Genomic DNA, 19,336 nt, shown 5'->3' with positions numbered 1-19,336 from the left:
CTTGAAATTGAAGTCACTACATTATACACCTCTTACATGGCCACTTGTTCAATCTGCCTACACTCTTTTCCATCATATTTATAGATTTATTTAAGGCCACATACTGAAAAACATAGCAGAATTATTTACTGATCTATTTGTTGTTCTCAGTGTTGTTTATTATTTTTCCTTTTGCATATTGGTTGTTCATCAGTCTTTGTGTGTAGTTATTTACTGATTCTACTGCATTTCCCTGTTCTCCTCTGAAGGCCTGCAAGAAAATGAATCTCAAGATTAAAAAGTGACGCATGTACTTTGATAACAAATTTACTTTGAGCTCTGATGCACATAGTTGGACTCTGTAGAAATAAAATTCTGTTGCCAATTATTTTGAATTAAGGACCTTCCGAATTCTTTACATTCTCCACACAACTTTTTTTTTAATCCGCCTTTTTTAAAATCATAAATTTAAATCAAATTGGGAATTGTTGAAAATCAACGCTAATTTACAATAATAGCCTTTAGCAAATCAGCATTAAAAAAAACAATGACATCACTATTAATCATACTGGCAGTTTAATGCAGAATTTAATTTAAGATGTACAGTATACAAGAAGTTCCAGTTACCAGCCCACTGTTTGCACCTGAATGTCTCCTGACAAAGTTAAATTATTTTTAAATAATTTTGATGAGTCAAATGGTGCCATAGCTTGCAACCAATGTATTTATACCATATATCACAAAATACATCAGCTATTTACTCTAATCTCTTCAAACCTGATGGATACCGTATATTCAAGAATGGTGTTATTTAGAAATACTATTCTGCTGATGGAATATTACTTATTCAGAGATTCAACACAGAACAGACCCTTTCAGCCCACTGAGCTGCACCAAATAGTAACCCACCTATTTAACCCTGGCCTAATTACAGGACAATTTACAATGACTAATTAACTTACTCTGAGCATGCAAGGAAACCGGAGCGCCCGGAGGAAGCCTGCACGCTCATGGAAAGAATGTACAAATTTCTTACAGTGGGTGCTGGAATTGTACACTGAAGACCCAAGCTGTAATACTGATGTGTTAACTGCTGCACTACTGTGGTGCCCAATAAGGTGATGGTAGCGGTAAGGGAGTAAGAAACTTCAGCTTTGTGGCTCAGTAGATATGGAGACTGCCACCAAACTCAGCCATATAATCCAGATTCAGATCTTTGAAGAATTTGGTATTTCCAGATTCATTCTCTGGTACCTTGCAACTCAATTTCTCATTTAAAAGACCATCCAAAAACAATGTCACTTTCCACATGCACTCTGAGGACAGCAAACTCAATCTCACCACTTCTTTTGACTGTTCAGAATCTAACCAACTGTCTAATTTCCAATAGTGAATGATCTGATGTTTTCTCCAGTTAGTTGCCATGACTCTGTCACTATCACAGTTTCCTTGTTTCTGCTTCATTTCTTCTCTGTGCAATAATTCTAAACCAAATGTGATGGACAGTAACACACTTGACCAGAAGATAGACTTCCAGCATCATCTTCATGCCTTTGCCCATTTCCACCTCCTAAATTTCACCACCATTGCCATAGTTCAACCGATTCATGAAGTATTTGTATATTTCTTTCCCGTAGCTTAGTTTTCCAGTACATTCCTCGGTGTGTTCCATCCTTCCACCATTCTAAAATTTGGTGACCTCAAACTGCTGTGCACATCTCAAGTTGCACCAGCTCTCATCAGCCTATCCTTTCTGACCAGCTGTCAAATGATTGAAAGGAAACACACACACCTTGCATGCACAACCCTTTGTTTACCTGTACGGCATCGCTCTTCCCAATATCTAGACTATTCCCATCAATCTTTGACCTCACATAACTTTTCTCCAGTTCTGGACTCTTCCTCATCTCCAACTTGACCCTCAAAGGCAGCTGCACCTCTAGCTGCCAGGATGAAGCGTTAGTAGTCAAACTTCTTCTCCCTAAACTTTTCCCCACTTTGTTCAGTATTTCAGATATTTTCCAATTAGAAACACGATTCATAAATGAATCAACAACACTGAAAGTGAGATCGATCAGCTGGTTAAAAGGTATCGCAGCAGTAACCTTGCACTGAACATCAGAAAGACCAAGGAACTGATTGTGGACTTCAGGAAGGGGAAGACAATACAACATACACCAGTCCTCTTTGAGGGAGCAGCAGTGGAAAGGGTGAGTAGTTCCAAGTTCCCAGGTGTCAACATCTCAATTGCTCAACAAATTGATACAATTACAAAGAAAGCATAAAGTCAACTATATTTTGTTGGGAGTCTGGGGAGATTTGGCATGTCACCAAAGACCCTAGCAAATCTCTACAGATATACCGTGATGAGCATTCTAATTGGTTGCATCACTGCCTGCTATGGAGGGGACGCTACACAGGATTGGGAGAAAAAAAAACTGCAGGAAGTTGTAAACTGAGCCAGCTCCATCAGGGGCACTAGCCTCCTCAACATCCAAAACACCTTCAAAAGACAATGCCTCAAAAAAAAAGGTGGCATAGATCATTGAGAACCCCTCCTCAATCAACCAGGACATGCCATCGAGGTGGTGGTACAGGAGCTTGAGGATTCATACTGAACATTTCAGGAAAGCTTCTTCCCATCTGCCATCAAATTTCTAAATGAACCATATCTACTACCTCACTATTTTTGCACAATATTTTTAATACTTTATTATTCCAATTTATAGGCTTTATTATTATGCACTGCTGCTGCAAAACAAATTTCATAATATATGCCAGTGATATTAAACCTGATTTTGAACAGAAAATTTCTACTGAAGATATACACTGCTATGCACCCTGTTGGCATAACTCAGACATCACTGTAACCACATTTTATTGCCACACACCTTCATTGCTATTTTGTCATGTCTCTACATGCTGTAGCTGACAAAGCAAAGAACTTCCTGGGGATACAATAGGATCTTTTAAGAGACTCCTGGATAGCCACATGGACCTTAGAAAAATAGAGGGCTATGGGTAACCCTAGGTAATTTGTAAAATGCGCACATGTTCGGCGCAGCATTGTGGGTCAAAGGGCCTGTATTGTGCTGCAGGTTTTCAATGTTTCTATGGACCTTTAAAGAATTACTATCAAACAGAATTTAATTGTGGAATAAAATAGAGATCAGATCCTATTATCAATATTTGACCAAAGAGGTAGGTTTTAAAGAATATCTTGAAGGACTGAGTGAGTAGATGTCTGGAAGAGATAATTCCAGAAAATGAAATCCTAGTCTTTTGAATGTATGGCAGCCAATTCTGAAGGGAAGCAACATACACACAAAGTGCTGGAGGAACTCAGCATCAATGGAAAAATTCCCCGTCGACATGTCGGGCCAAAATCCTTCTGTGTTCCCCCCCCCCCCCCATAGATGCTGCCTGGCCTGCTGAGTTCCTGCACCATTTTGTGTGTGTTAATCAGATTTCCAGCATCTGCAGATTTTCTCTTGTTTGTGAATCTTGAAGGGAAGACTGGAATGAGCAGAATGTACAGATCAAGGGTTCAGAATCTGAATATGGTGGTTAACAAACTTTACCAGAGATTACAAGTCAAAACACATCTTCCTGAAAGTATTTACCTAGTAACTGCAGTATTGTTCAATGACACATGGTTTTGAAAACAACTGCGCCCATAGGCAAGGTGTGTCCTTTGGGAAAGAAGCAGATTGCTTCATGAATCAATACAGTTCAGTCTAATCATTTCATGACAGCAAGATGCTTACATTATGAGTAATAATATATATTTACGCTGAATTAAAGGTCAAAGTTCGCAGACCTGAGGGAGTTTTATTAAGTAAATACAGTTGGTAACAAAAAGCTAAAATGACGGTTGCTGACCATGAAACTAATGGACTACTTGAAGTGTCCTAGTGGCTAAAAATGGCCTTAGGGGAAGCAAAGTTGTAATACTCTGTCTCCTGTACATGATTTCAAACCTACAAAGCTTGACTCTTCACAAACCCTCTCATTATGGTTTAAGCAAATGAAGGACACAAATACAAAGGGACACAATGATACAGCCTCCACAGTAAACCAACAGATGACTAGCGGGCAAGGAAACGGAACAGGACAGCTCCATGGATAGTGTAAATGCAGAGGACCACAAGAGGCTGTAGAGCTGTATTACAGGCTCCATTACAGGCACCACCCTCGCCACCAGAGGACATTTTCAAGTGATCTTTCCTCGACAAGATGGCATGCATCACTAAGAAAATTCAGCATCTGGGACATGTCCTCTTCTTATTACTATCATCGAGAGGTGGTACCCACACTAATTGATTCAGAAACAACTTCTTCCCCTCCATCTGATTTCTGAAGGGTCCATGAACACGCCTTTGATATTCCCGCGTTTTGCACAATTTATTTTTGTAATGTACAGTATTTTATGTTTTTGCAGTGTACTGCTGCTGCAAAGTAACAAATTTTATGTCATCCAAGTCAGTGATAGTAGGTCTGATTCTGAACCTGGACCTTCGTAACCATAACAGCCCATTCATGGTTTGTCTGGTCAGCACTGAAGTGACCCTGTTCACTGCACCCAGCAAGATTGGCAATGTTGAAGACCACACATGCAAGCAAAGCCCAGAGTGGTACATTCCTGCCCCATCTCAGCCTCAACCTCCCCATCTTTGCAACCTCAACAAAAATTTGCAAGGAGCTGCAACCAACAGATCGGTAAATCTGCCACTGAACGTTCTACAATTTTCATTTTTTGCTCGACGTGCTACCAAATGCTTTCAAACACTTTATCTGCTCATTTGATCATCATCCTCCCAATGTCCATTTATGTTACATCAATATACTGAAGTTAAAGGGTGTAGGAACTGCTGACATAACTAACTTCACTAGAAATCCCATTATTCCAACTAAAGAAATAGGTCTACACCATAAACACAAGAGAATCTACAGATGCTGGAAATCCATAGTAATGTACAAAATACTGGAAGAACTCGGGCAGCATCCATGGAAAGGAATGAAGAGTCAACACTGCAGGTTGAGATCCTTTGTCAGGACTCCATGTTGCCTGCTATGCCATTCGGTAAGAACATGGCTGTTATAATGTCGGCCTTAATTCCACTTTGTCATCTCCAATAAGCCTTTAATTAATTTATAGACCAAAAATATACCTTTCACCTCCCCCCCCACCCCAATTGTGTTCAATAATTTGGCTTCCACGACTTTCCACTGATCCATTTTTAAACAGTAGAAGCTTTTATTCTGAAAAAAAAAATCACAAATTCTAGATAACTCTCAAAAGAGAAAAGGAATTTTATTTGCTTCAATGAGATCACCTCTCGTTCTTCTGAACTCCAACCATCACCAGTCCAGTATTTTCTAAGACAAAGTAGTGAAAGGAGAGACTGAACAACCTAAAGACCCAGCACTGGCACCACTTCCTCTTGCTCACACTGCACCAGAGTATGCTGATCTCAGACCAGCCTCTGCAGCCACCTGAGGACCCAGCAGTAGACAACCCCTATGGAGAACATCGATCGATTGCACTACTAAGACAACCCCTCTACCCTGAAAATCAATTCCAAGTGAACAAACTGCTTCCAAAGAAATTATATCCTTAAATAATGAAAATAAAACTTCGCAAAGTACGCCAGGCATGTTCTCATCAACATCATACCTAGCGGTAGCAAGGCTCTCCTACTGTTACACTCAATTCCCTTGGGAATGAAGGCCAAAATTCTGTCCCTCTTCTTAGTTACTTGTACTCACAAGCTAGTCTTGTGCTTCATGTGCAAAACCATACAGATAGCTTCGTCCAGCCTTTAGAGTCTGTCTAAGCCAACATGTGTAACAAAAGTGCTGTAAACATTAGCTAAAAAAAAAGCTGTTGAAATGAATTTCAGGAATCAACCAAAAGGATACAGATTTTAATCAAAATAATCTTTGCTTAACTGTTAAAAGGTATATACATATTTCAAACAACATGCAATATGCCATACAGCATTACAAATCATTAACACTAATGGGTATGTTTTGCTGAAATCAAACGTTATTTTACAATAGGAATGAATGCTCTCAAAGGTGATTCTTAAGTAGATAAGTGATTTAAAATGATTATGCTTTCCACCCTGTGGTCAATTCCAGAGTGGAAACTAGTTAACTTGTATCCTACTCTTACTGAACAGTACTTTAGCAATCTTAATTAATGTAATGGAAAGAAAGCAGGTACAGGGTTCTGAGTTGGATGATCAGCCATGATCATACTGAATGGCGGTGCAGGCTCAAAGGGCCAAATGGCCTACTCCTGCACCTATTTTCTATGTTTCTATGTAATGTGAAACTAAGGCAAAAGATTAAAACAATTTGCATAAACACTGGAGTAAGATGAAATGAGAATGAAATTTCAAGAAAGCACTGATTAACACAAGGGATTCTGTGAGACACACACACACACACACACACACACACACACACACACACACACACACACACACACACACACACACACACCTCTACCTCTTTTATAGATGCTGCCTGATATGCTGAGTTCCTCCAACACTGAGTGCTTATGCTGATCATCAAGATGTAACTGTGATGCTACAAATCTGTTCGCCATGTTAAGAGATTATCCTACAGGATGTCAACTCTTTACCATGAGTGCCTGCGTCACAAGTACAACATGGATTGATGGATTCTTTGTGAAGGAGTGGCTGGAACTTCATCTGAATAGTTTATGCACCAAATGACAACCGATCACCTGTTAGCAGACCCCAGGAACTAGGTTGAAAAACAAAAACTGCCATGCTGGAATTCTTAAACAAACTGGCAGGGCTATGGTGAAGCTACTCTTTGTGTTAGGTATGAAACAGCAGGAAACCTCCAAGTCAAAAAACATGTTTTGAAATAAGACATCTAGGAAATCCAACATTGGGTTTTCATTATCTTTCTTTCACATCATTATATTTTAGGAGCAAATAGCAAGTAACAAATCCCTGTTTTTATAGACAAGTAAACCCCAAGAGTAGTATATTTTCAAGAAATAATCTTTTCTTCTTTTCATCAATAATTCCTTAAAGCTTCAAATTCTTTTTGCATTTTTCTTCATGTTTTTAATCTAAAAAAATACACATTAGAAACTGAACTACTGCCACATTACAGATCCCTTCATTGTGTTCAACTACAATCATCGAATCTAGCAAGTCCATTTCCATTGTGGGATCAAGATAATTATTGTATGAGGTGAGTGTTGGCAATCCTTAGTACAATTCCAATGTCAATTAACCACACCTCATGACTCATTTAGCCAAGGTCCTCAAAAGAGGCCAAGTGCTTTAAATTGAATAAAGACAAAGACTACCAGTGTTATAACAACTCTCTCACTTTTTATAGCTTTTGACGCTATAAATGTAGTAAAACCAGGCTCAACACCAAACGTTTTATGTTTGCTAGATCGACATGAAATAAACTGTAAATTTAAAGAATGCCATTGGATTTTTGAAAGCTTCAATTGCAGATTTGTGATCAACTCCCTGGGTGTGCTAGCATAGTGGATAATCTGGATAAATGCAGCATTACACATCATTATTTATGTCAATGTATTTTTTTCCCAAATTTTCCTCACAATATATGGGCATTACAGGCACTTAGCCCTCTCTAATATTGTGAATGGCTTACTGTGCCATTGCAGAAGTCAACTGCATTAAAGTCAAAATGACAGCAGATTTCCTTCTCCAGCAAGCCAGTCACAGATTTTCATAATAATTGTTCAAGGTCACCCTGATTACTGCTAGCTATTTAATTCCAAATGTATTTAATTAACTGAATTTTAAATCTCCCACCATGGGATCAGAATGCCTATCTGCAAAATATTTTAAGCTTTGTCCAATTTATCCTCTGTTACTACACCCCAGGGATGTGATCTTGTCTACGTTTGAAGCTTTAAAAAAAATGGAATTCTCTGAATTTAAAGTTCACTTCAGGTTAATTTACCCAACATAAAACAATCAATATTAAACCGAGTAGAGAAGCCAGAGTGGATCTTGGACCACTGGAAAACAATACCGAAGAGGTAGTAATGGGGAGACAGTGAAATGGCGGACGAACTGAATATGTATTTTGCATAAGTCTTCACAGAGGAAGACACAAGTAGTATGTTGGAAGTTCCAGGTGTCAGGGGGCATGAAGTGTTTAAAGTTACCATAACTAGAGAGAAGGTTCTTGGGAAACTGAAAGGTCTGTAGATGGATAAGTCAACTGGACCAGATGGTGTAAACTCCAGAGTTCTGAAAGAGGTGGCTGTGGTGATTGTGGAGGCATTAGTAATGATCTTTCAAGAATCACTAGATTCTGGAATGATTCCAGCAGAATGGAAAATTGCAAATGTTTCTCCACTCTTCAAGAAGGGAGAGAGGCAAAACAAAGGAAATGATGGGCCAGTTAAGTCTGACCTCAGTGGTTGAGAAGATGTTGGGGTGATTTTTAAGGATGAGGTCTCAGGGTACTTAGAGCCATATTATAAAATAGGCTGTAGTCAGCACGGTTACCTCAAGGGAAAAATCTTACCTGACAAATAATCTGTTGCAATCCTTTGAAGAAACAACAAGCAGGATAGACAAAGGACAATCAGTTGATGTTGTGTACTTGCATTTGACAAGGTGCCACACATGAAGCTACTTAACAAGCTATGGGCCCATGATATTACTGGAAAGATTCTGGCATGGATGAAGCAGTGGATGACTGGCAGGAGGCAAAGAGTGGGAATAAGCCTTTTCTGGCTAGCTGTGGGTGACTAGTGGTGTTACACAGGGATCTGTTTTGGGACAGATTCTTTTCCTGTTATATGTCAATGATTTGGATGATGGAATTGATGGCTTTGTTACAAAGTTTGCAGGTGTTCTGAAGATAGGTGGAGGGGCAGGTTGTTTTGAGGAAGTGGAGAGGCTGCAGAAGGACTTGGACAGATTAGGAGAATGGGTAAATAAATGACCGGTGGAATACAGTGTTGGGAAGTGTGTGATCAACCACTTCAGTTTAAAAAAAATTAAAGTGTTGACTCTTTACTAAGTGAAGAAAAAATACAAAAACACTGAGTGTCAAAGGGGCTTAGGAGTCCTTATACAGGATTCCCATAAGGTTAATTTACAGGTTGAGTCTGTGTTGAGGAAGGCAAATGCAATGTTAGCACTCATTTCAAGAGGACTCGAATATAAAAGCAAAGTCAAGAAAAGCAATATTGAAGACCCTGATCTGGAGTTACATTCTACTTCAGTTCTTTGCAGGAGTGGGACCTGCTCTCAGGGCCTCACGACCGGCCGTTTTTTGATATCCCAAGGACGCAGCCTGGAAGGCGGGTGCACCTTCAGGATTCCAGATTTCCATGGCTCTGGAGATGTGCTGATTTTAGGCCAGTGCCCCTGACTGAAGCATTGAGGGAGTACACAGAACATCGGCAGAAACAGGTTAGCTGCCGTGGGTTGTCTGTCCGGGCACAGAGCTTGGAAAAAGCGACACAACAGACTTTTAACATCGTAAATCAGCAAGTTGTTTGTTATGTCTCCCCTCTCGCTGTGAAATGGGGACACCTCTTTTTCCCTTATTAGGGAGAGAGAGAGAGAGAGCCTGTGGTATGTCGAATTATCAGGGGAACAAGTAATTTTTGGGGTACTGCAAATCTGTCTTTACTGACATTTGCTGCACGCTTAAGTGCTTGGTGGAGGGTGCTAATGCTTTTTTGCTGCTGGGGGTTGGGGGGGGGTCATTGCCTTGCTACTGTTTGTACATGGGAGGGGATATCTTGGGGGGGGTTGGGGTTCTAATGTTTTAACTGTCATTCATTCTTTGGGGCGCTCCTCTGTTTTCGTGGATGTTTGTGAAGAAAAAGAATTTCAGGATGTATATTGTACACAATTCTCTGACATTAAATGTACCTATTGAACCCCAATGGATGTAATGTTGAGACTTTATAAAGCACTAGTGAGGCCTCAGTTGGAACACTGTGAGCTGCTTTGGGTCCCTTATCTAAGAAAGGATAGCTGAAACTGGAGAGGGTTCAAAGGAAGTTCAAGAAAATTATTCCAGGATTGAATGGCTTGCCACATGAAGAGTGTTTGATGGCTCTGACCCAGTATTCACTAGAATTCAGAAGAATGAGGTGTGACCTCATTGAACCTATCAAATGGTGAAAGGCCTTGACAGAGTGGATATGAACAGTATGTTTCCTATGGTGGGAGATTCTAAGACCAGAGGACTCAGCCTCAGAATAGAGAGGCATCTGCTTGTCTGTTTGGAATGGAGATGAGGAGGACTTTTTTAGCCAGAGAGTGGTGAATCTGTGGAATTCTTTGCAACAGGCAGCTGTGGAGGCCACATCTTTAGGTTGATAAATTCTTGATTGGTCAAGGCATGAAAGGATACAGAGAGAAGGTGGACAACTGGGGCAGAGAGGAAAATTGGATCGGCCATGATGAAATGGCGGAGCAGACTCGATGGGCCAAATGACCTAATTCTGCTCCTATATCTTATGGTCTAAACCCCATTTTTAGTACATTCTAGATTCAATAATTATAGAAAGTAAGAACCAGAGTTTTTATACTACTAGCTATCTCAGTTTATATGAATACACCTGACTGCATCTCTTCATAATGTGCTGCATACTAGAAAATTGACCTTGCACTAAACAAGATCTTCTACCAATCTGCCTCCTTTGCACAAGCTTCCACCAAGACCTATAAAAGGACTGAAAAAAAAAACAAAATTATGTACAACTTGGGAGCCGCCTCTTAACCAAGGCAGATATTAATAACAAAAACCACCTAGACTCATGTTTAGCATATTTGAACACCTAGAACAAAGTGCAACAAGGAAGTAAAGCAGGCTCATGTCTGCTGTGAAACAATAAGCTCCACTCCCTTTTTGCATCAGACAAATGGATAATCTATGAAAAAGATTTGTCCAACCACCAACATTACAAAATCATAACATTATAACATAAACAAAATGCTGGAGGAACCCAGCAGGTCATGCAGCATTATGGAAAGGAATAAGCAGTCAATATTTCAGGTCAAAACCCCATCCTGATGAAGGCCCTTGGCCCAAAATGTCGACTCTTTATTCCTTTTCATAGATACTGCCTAACCAGCTGAGTTCCTCCAGCACTGTGCATGTTACTCTGTATTTCCAGCACCTGCAGAATCTTTTGTGTTTATCATTTCCTCCTAAAGCATTGGCAGGTTGAGTGAACTAATGTAAATGTGTTCTTCCAAGGCAGCACCTAGAACAGACATTCCTTCAAATGCCAATTCCAGTAGGCATATCATCTGAATGCCCCATAACAGGATTCCGAAAGAGAAACTCCATTTCCATCTTCATCACTGGAAGAAATTTCCAGGACTGAGAACACTTGAAGTATTTTCTCCAAGACACCACGAGAAAGAATGTGACATCCTTACGGACATGCCAGTTCTTTCCATTCAAAGTAGATAAAAGACACCTGGGAAGGCACTCTGCAGCTCGAGTCTCTTCAATGAAAGCCTAACAAAAGGAAAAAGGAGGAGCACAGAACCCCCAAACACCTCACCTACCCCAAACACCCCCAAACACCTCACCTACCCCCAAACACCCCCAAACCCCCAAACACCTCACCTACCCCATTACACACCTCCTGACCTACTACAGAGTTACGGTGTCCCACAATGGTCTGAATCACCACCTCAGAATCCACAGAACTAGAGAAGATATAAAACCATTCTCAACCCCCAGAGACTACACAAGAAGATCAGTGTCAGTAAACCTCCCCTTTCCACAGCTGAACAAGTAACAAGAACAATCTCCACAAGGCTACAAGAGGGCATTCATCTGTGGCTTCAATGACAAAATGTTCGGCTGAGTTTTTGAGTTCAGATGGTTCTCTGGAGATTTTGGCACAAAAAGATTATCTCAAACATTATCTCAAACTCCAATGCCAAGGTTTGGCGTCAAGTGGATTTTGAAGATCACATGACACTATCAATGACAAGCACAAGAGTGTATTGACCAATAATTATCCTCTGTCTGCTCTATTATCTGATTGCTGTTAAAGGGAAATTGTTAAATAGAAAACATTTCCTACCTCCAAACAATTATTACACTACAGCAGAAGTTAAATTAAGAATAAACTATATCAAGATGACTCATAGGCTTGTAAAGCATGCCTCCCTGAGATAAAGTACAGCCTGTTGTTCCCTAATAAACACAATCTTTAAGTAATCTCCCTCCGTAAAGAGTCACCAAGAGAAATCAGATTTTCTTCCTTTGCCACATTCAGAACTGTCATTTGTTAAGGCCTCTGTTATAATCTCTGTATTCCATATCAACTTCATTATCTGTCACAAAAAAAAGAGCTTTAAATTTCATCTTCAAATTTCAAACTTGGCCCTTAAACTTGTGTAACATTTGTCATAGTGAATGAATAACATAATTGGCTGAATATTTGGGGAATATGTTGAACGAACAATAGGCCATGCAGCGTGCAGCTGTACCATGATGGATGGGATGCTGGAATCTATTACCCAGAGGTTTTATTGTCCATTACTCATGTCTGCACTCTCTCAGGTAACTGTTGCCCTTCATAAAAAAAAAGCAAGTGAACTATTTCTTCCAAGTTTCTCAATTTAAAGCAGTCAAGTTGGGTTGTAGCAATGTAATAATGAACTACTGTAGCCAAACCATTTGACACTGTTTCTTGATCCAATGCCACGTTTATGAAAAATGGCCACTCTAGTTTCAGTACCATCATAATTTTGTAAGGGCAAAACTGATGGCAGAACCAACAACACACATAAAACAAAATCTGAAAAAGATTAGTTACATCCAGAAGCTTTTCCAGTTTTTAAAATGAAGTTACGTTTTAGGGAAGTTCATGCTAAGAATGTTTAGAGGCTACAGCTCAAATGAAGCATTCACACTCGGTTTCATTAAATGCTTGTTCCTTCAGTTTAAAAAAAACAGATATTGATTAATTATCATTTTCCAGATGGTATTCCCTTCCAGTCAGTTCCATGTTGATCATTTGATACCATTTAATTCAATGCCAGCAAATATTATACATGTAGCTAGGGAATCTCACTATTTTCACCTCAACAAAGTCTTGATAACTGCACAGTTCTCATATTTTACTTCCCCAACACCAGCTCAGATGTTTGAAATATAGGGAATCTCCATGCGTTAACTAAGGAAATGAAATAACAGCTAGTTAAACTGTCTCTGGTTACTGAATGAATATTATTAGAGCAACAGAACTCTCCAAATTCATAATTGGATCTACTCTCAGTGGCCACTTCATTAGATACCTCCTGTACCTAATAAAATGGCCACTGTGTACTGTATGTTCACGGTCTTCTGTTCAAGTTTCAGCGTGTCATGGGTTCAGATATGCTCTTCTGCACACCACTGTTGTAACACCCGGTTATTTGCGATCTCTCTCATTAACAAGGAGTTTTCGCCCACCAGAACTGTCGCTCACTGTATGGTTTCTGTTTTCACACCAGTCTCTAAAAACTTGTGCAGGAAAATCCTAGATGATCAGCAGTTTCTGGCATATCAAACCACCCGGTTTGTGGCACAACAATAATTCTATGGTCAAAGTCACTTAATCTCATTTCTTCCCCATTCAAATGTTTGATCTGAACAACAAAGGGACCATTTGGTCACATCTGCAAGCTTCTGTGCATTGAGTTGCTGCCATAAAATTGACTGATTATATATTTGCATTAACAAGGTCTATAGATGTATCTAATAGAGACAGAGGAGGCCCATAAGAAAAGCAAGAGTCTTAATACCAGAACAGACTCTCGCAAACAAAGGCTAAGCTATTGTAGACCTTTAAAGAGCTCTGCAGTATCCATTGCAACACCAGAATCACCTCAACTCTTGGAATTAGGGTTGAACTTGTATCCTTCTAGCTGAGGTGGAAATGCTTGCAGTGGAACAAAGTCAATTTGTGACTTTTAACCAGCATTCTCCATACCACTTCATTACCAATTTCTCAGTTGTCACTCACACTGTATTCCTGACGTAGATCACTGGCTGCAGTGATGATAGGCTTTGAGGCTGTGGATTCACTTGGTGAACTTCAGTTGCTTGTACTATTTCTTTCTTTCCCCTGCACAATTGTGTGTTTGACAGTCTTTTATGAATGGGTTCTATTGTGTTTCTTTTTATTGTGGATGCTTGGGAGACAAATCTCAAGGTTGTATATAGCATACATACTTTGATAATGAACGTACTTCGAGTTTGGATTTACAGCAACCAAATTAAAACAGCAGACATTGGGTAGGACAGTCTGGAGCAAGAGTAAAAACAATGTTAAACACTTCAGATTTTTGATCTTTTTGCAACAGTCAGGAAGTGTTATCATTGACTGCTTGTTTCTTCGAGCCATTTTTTCCACCACCGTTTTTTAAACTTTATTCCACATTTGCACCATCTGCTGTATTTTGCTTTCATGTCAGTCACAATTACATTAATTAGGAACAACTTAAAATGAGAAGAGTCAGCTGCAAAACAGCTGAGGTACTCTGATAGCAACTGGCTCAAAATCAGTACTGACTCATCACGGATATGATGGGCCAAACTCTTACAACACAGTCACCACGCTCTGCTGTTACCACGACATCAACTCAATCCTCAATCCCCCCCCATTCCCTCTCCACCTTTCCCTTTATCTGGCTTCACCTATACCCTCCCTCCACCTTACTATTCTTGCTTCTTCCCCTTCCTTTGCAGCCCTGATAAAGGGTTACAGCCTGAAATGTCAACTCTTCATTCCCCTCCACAGATGCTGCCTGACCTGCTGAGTTCCTCTAGCATATTGTGTGTGTTACATCACCTATGGATTTAAGGTTACCTGCATGCAATTGATCAGTATATCATTAGTACTTACAACAGTCGACACATCACCAAACTGTTCCATGTGGGAATGTCCCTCAGTAGGACTTGCTCCCACAATTAGTCATCCAATCCTACCCAAGGCTCCCTCTGTTCACTAATGTTAACAATATGCACATCTTTGCCAAACAGCACCTGAGAGCAGTAACTAGCAAGAATAAAGGAAAGAGTCATTACCAGACATCCTCCATCTGGTCACATTAGCTTTTTGTGTAAAGAGGATGCCAGACTATCACACAGAGTGTCTTCTTTGTAAGTATCTGAAGTCCTGGAGCTGGACTTCCCTACAAATGGTCCTAGTGGTTTGATCTAGCAGGGTAGTACCCATGTTTCACTTCAATTATTGGATTTATTGATAATCTAATGTTAGTGGGCTTTGCATCTAGTTTGATCCAGCATCATTGCTGTTAAAGTCAGAAGACTGCCTTCAGTTTCTCTGTGAGACTTTCAGCTCTGGTGCAATTCAGTCACATTCTGCACTCTCCTCAGCAATGAAATTAGAAGTCTTATCTGGAACAATATTTTTCTTTAAAACTGCCTTTCATAAATTGCATTGTGGGATAAACAGTGTTCATGGAAGAGTAAATTTCTGTGGAACACTCACTCCCCCCCCCAGAAGCATTTTGAAAAGCAATGATATACACATTAATGTCTGAAATAAATTAGATCTGCAGATTTCATTGGACATCTGTGCCTCTGGAACTGTACCAGAAAGTAAATTAAGCCAAAATTAGCATCAGTTTGTTTGTTTGTGCATAGTTGTTAGCACTCACCTCTGTGCCAGTGATCCTTGAGATCTGAACACACTAATCTAGTTTGGAGGTCCACTATTTCTGCAGGAGCGCTGCACTGATGATGGCTCCATCTTTCAAAATGGGACTTTAACCCCTTTCTTCAGTATAAAGCCTTTCAAGCAAAGGACCCAGACTTGTCCCGTAAATCAACCTTAATAAGTTAATGATCTGATCTTCATCAGAATGCTGGTCGATCAACTCACAAACTGACTTCTACAATACAACACCAGCTATGAAACACTTGGAATCATCCCAAGGATACAAATAGGGGTTATATAATGCAAGTATTACTCTCTTTCACAATGGATTACATGTAACCATTTAGCCAAATTGATATTGCTGGAAAACACTACTGAGATTGCATTAATCATACTCACATTCTCAGTGAACAGATCATTTAACATATATATATTACATTCTAACCTCTCGTGTCTTCAGTATCTTAAACAATTACTTGCTTTGTCCTCTCTAGATAATACACAATCTTGTTCATTATCTTTATAAATATTTGAAACACATCATTACCACATTTGTAATGCAGTGTCATGGTAGTCAGCCCTATGTATTCAATCTAAAATTCTTCATTAATATTTAACTATATCAGTCGTACCTCTGTCAATAAAGTATCATCTTCCCTACTTTCAAGATCTTGAAAGATACTGTGCATCAAGGTAATCAGAATACACCCAAACAGGAGTCAATGAAAATCACAAAATAATTTCTGAATTCTCTTCTCCTTCATCACAGAAGGAGTGTTAATCAGAATAAGTAGAGAGTTACAGGGGAGTGCGGAATTCATAGGAAAATCTGTATTTCTCATTGTGCCAAGTAATTTTGTTGAGGGCAGGCTTCCATTCCTTCCAGTGTGGAAGGCTATCAAATTCTACATGTTCAGTTTTTGTAGCCCAGCAGAAAGTACTCCCAGGACTGCACTGTGCTGATTCTTAAAGGCATAAAATGTGAACAAAACTACACACTAACAAGTTTCTTGCAGTGATGTACTTTCTGAGTGCTGGAAGTGAAATATGACTGCCACCCGAAAAAGTTGTTGGTAAATTAATGACTCTGAAGGAATAGAAAAGATTTAATGGATGTAAACTTTCACTTTTGAGAACTCTGAGTGCCAAAGATTTGAGGGATTTGGGACACAGTCAACATGGATGAGTGAGTGCAAGCTAACTTCAGGGTGAAATAAACAGATGGAAGTTGAACAGCTATGACGTGCTGAACTATAACTCATTGATAAATTTTATTTAAGGAATCCTCCATTTGGATGCAGATACCTTCACCTACTCAGCACAAGTTCACTCCCAACATCATGGGTGCCCATTCAAATACCATTGTCAAGATCAGAGATACAAATGCTTCCACCACACATACCTTCTCATTGACACTGCCTACATGCTGAAGCACAGCGCCACAAATGTGGGTAAGCACCTGATAGCTCCTCGCTCAGCAGCAGGAACAGCTCAGCTGAACCATTCTTTTGACTGACATCTACCAGCCTTCCCCCTTGATCAGAGAATCTAGGTTCGATCCCAAACCTTTCTGGGCTGTCCCAGGGAAGAAAGAATTCGCTAGGCAATAGAGCCAATTGGTTTGTTGGCGTTTACCAGAGTTTTGAGATTAATTTTGAGAGATTTACCCTCTTGGTTTACTCTCCTACCCTCTACCTCTTGGTACCTACCATCATTCTCATTCAAGACGCAAAGCTTTCAAACAGCTTCTCAGCTGCAATTAAGAACGGCTGGCCGCCGCCAGGCACGTTAAGATTTACTGTCACAAGAGTGATCTCACACATGGATTCAGCAAGGGGCTGAACGGAGAGGGATGGGGAAGGGGTTTAAACTCGCACCGTTCCATGTTTCTACATCATTAGACCGGACTACTGCGGCATGCAATAATCCTGTTGCTACCAGAAGGTTAGGCTCAGTCTACACACACACACTCTGATGACTCAAATCATTTCTCGACACCAGACTCTCAGTCACTTCACAGGCAAGCGCTAGTTTTGGATTTTACTTTGCAATCATAGTGGAGGAGCTGAGGCGTCGAGGGGCGGCGTCCGTGTTAAATTCCTGTACACAATTCATGTTGATCATCAATATCAGTCTATGTTTTGGAACCGTCTGACTTGCAGGTCACTTGTTACGCGGCCCTGCGGTAAGTAATAGTTTTCTTGTCTAGTCCCTCTTGCTTCCAACCCAGGGAGATGCAGTCGCTCTCCTCCCTTCACTATACTCTCGGCTACCCAAACAAAAAACAGCATATCAACTTTTAATCAACCTCTTGTCTGGAATCAGCGGCGCGTTAGGCAAGTGGACAGTTGGAAAGAACCCACATCAGAGGGACAACCCCAAGGAAGAGGAGCGATGAAAGGTCACAGAACTGAAACCTTAACTTCTCCCATCCCTTCGAATAAGCGCTTGTACAGAACATCACGTTCTGCTTTTATTCAATGGGACAGCTGCTGGGGTAGATTAGCAGCCTGTCCTATAGGTTCTCGTTTATTTACTCTCTGTCATACACACACACATATAGTACTTGACTCCCCATCTCTTCCGCACACCCTGCCACTCCCCCGGGGGACTCTCTGCTGTCTTCCGGATCCGGGAAAGGGGACCCTGTCCTGACTCACCGTCCGCTGAGGCTGCCGCTGCCTGCTGATACCTAGCCCGGTGAAGCCGCCTCCGCCTGCTGCCCTAGTGCTCCCGAGAGCGGCCGAGAGTAGCGCCCTTGCCGCAATCGCCATCGCTGAAGTGCAGCCAATTTATCCTAAGTCGCTCCGCAGCGCCAGTGGGGGCCACACCAGGGTTGGGAGCATTGAGAAGGGGCGCGCCCCGCACCCGCCATCACTCACAGCTCCGTACCAATCAGGAATCAGACTTTAGACATGAGGGCGGGTTTTCTTGCTGTCGCTCAAACGCTCCACCATTCGCGAGTTCTATTTGTCAAGGTAAGAACCGGCGTGGTTTGGAACTATCAATCAAGATACTGAATGCTGTGATTGGCTTGGTGTAGTATGAGGGCGTAACTTACGATACGATGACCAATCACAGTCATGTATACGCTGCAATTCTGAAGGTCGATTCACTTTTTCCTGTTTATTTTTCTGTTACTCCAAAATTTATAAATCACCTAAAACAGAAAGCAAATATAACATGACCTTCACTTCAACGATATTAATTTCTACTTGAATGTATAATGGCTTAAAGTTTGTGAAAATTGCTGTATAAATCTAAGACTTGCTTTCTTTCAAGCGAGTACAGGGTATAACATTTTATATTTATCCACTACCGGAGCCGCAACCTTCGTTTGCCTCACTTAACTATATACTTTTAAATAGTCATGTGCTTTGTAAACAAATTGGTTCTATATAATTGCCAACCATTCAGAAATATAAGTTATAGTAACCAACCATTGGAATTATGAGCTTAGATATTTATTTATTCTTTATTGTCTGTCACTGTCCTAGTAAAATGCCTTATAATTGGAAATTACAAATAAACACCAAGCATTTGCTTGTCTGGTTGTGAGAAGGGTCCTCAGAGGGAAATCCTTCTCGTACAACCAGTCTCAATCCCACTATATGCTGCCCTGCAGGAGGTTACAATGCAGATGAGACCATCTCCTTTCTGGAG

At 40.5% G+C, this 19,336-nt stretch overlaps 1 protein-coding gene across 1 annotated transcript in view; it reads right to left on the bottom strand.

The window, feature by feature from the left end:
- mcu (mitochondrial calcium uniporter) overlaps nucleotides 1–18,626 on the bottom strand; it is a 197,371-nt gene extending 178,745 nt beyond the window's left edge. The window contains exon 1 of the mRNA XM_059946490.1: nucleotides 18,334–18,626. Within this exon, the coding sequence (XP_059802473.1) occupies nucleotides 18,334–18,447 (114 nt within the window). The 5' untranslated portion in view covers nucleotides 18,448–18,626. The remainder of the gene's footprint in view (nucleotides 1–18,333) is intronic.
- Nucleotides 18,627–19,336: the final 710 nt, after the last annotated feature.

The sequence above is a fragment of the Hypanus sabinus genome, chromosome 21 (genome assembly GCF_030144855.1).
Source record: "Hypanus sabinus isolate sHypSab1 chromosome 21, sHypSab1.hap1, whole genome shotgun sequence".
Lineage (NCBI taxonomy): Eukaryota > Metazoa > Chordata > Chondrichthyes > Myliobatiformes > Dasyatidae > Hypanus > Hypanus sabinus.
The sequence above is the reverse complement of the archived record's forward strand: the minus strand, read 5'-3'. Positions and strand labels throughout refer to the sequence as shown.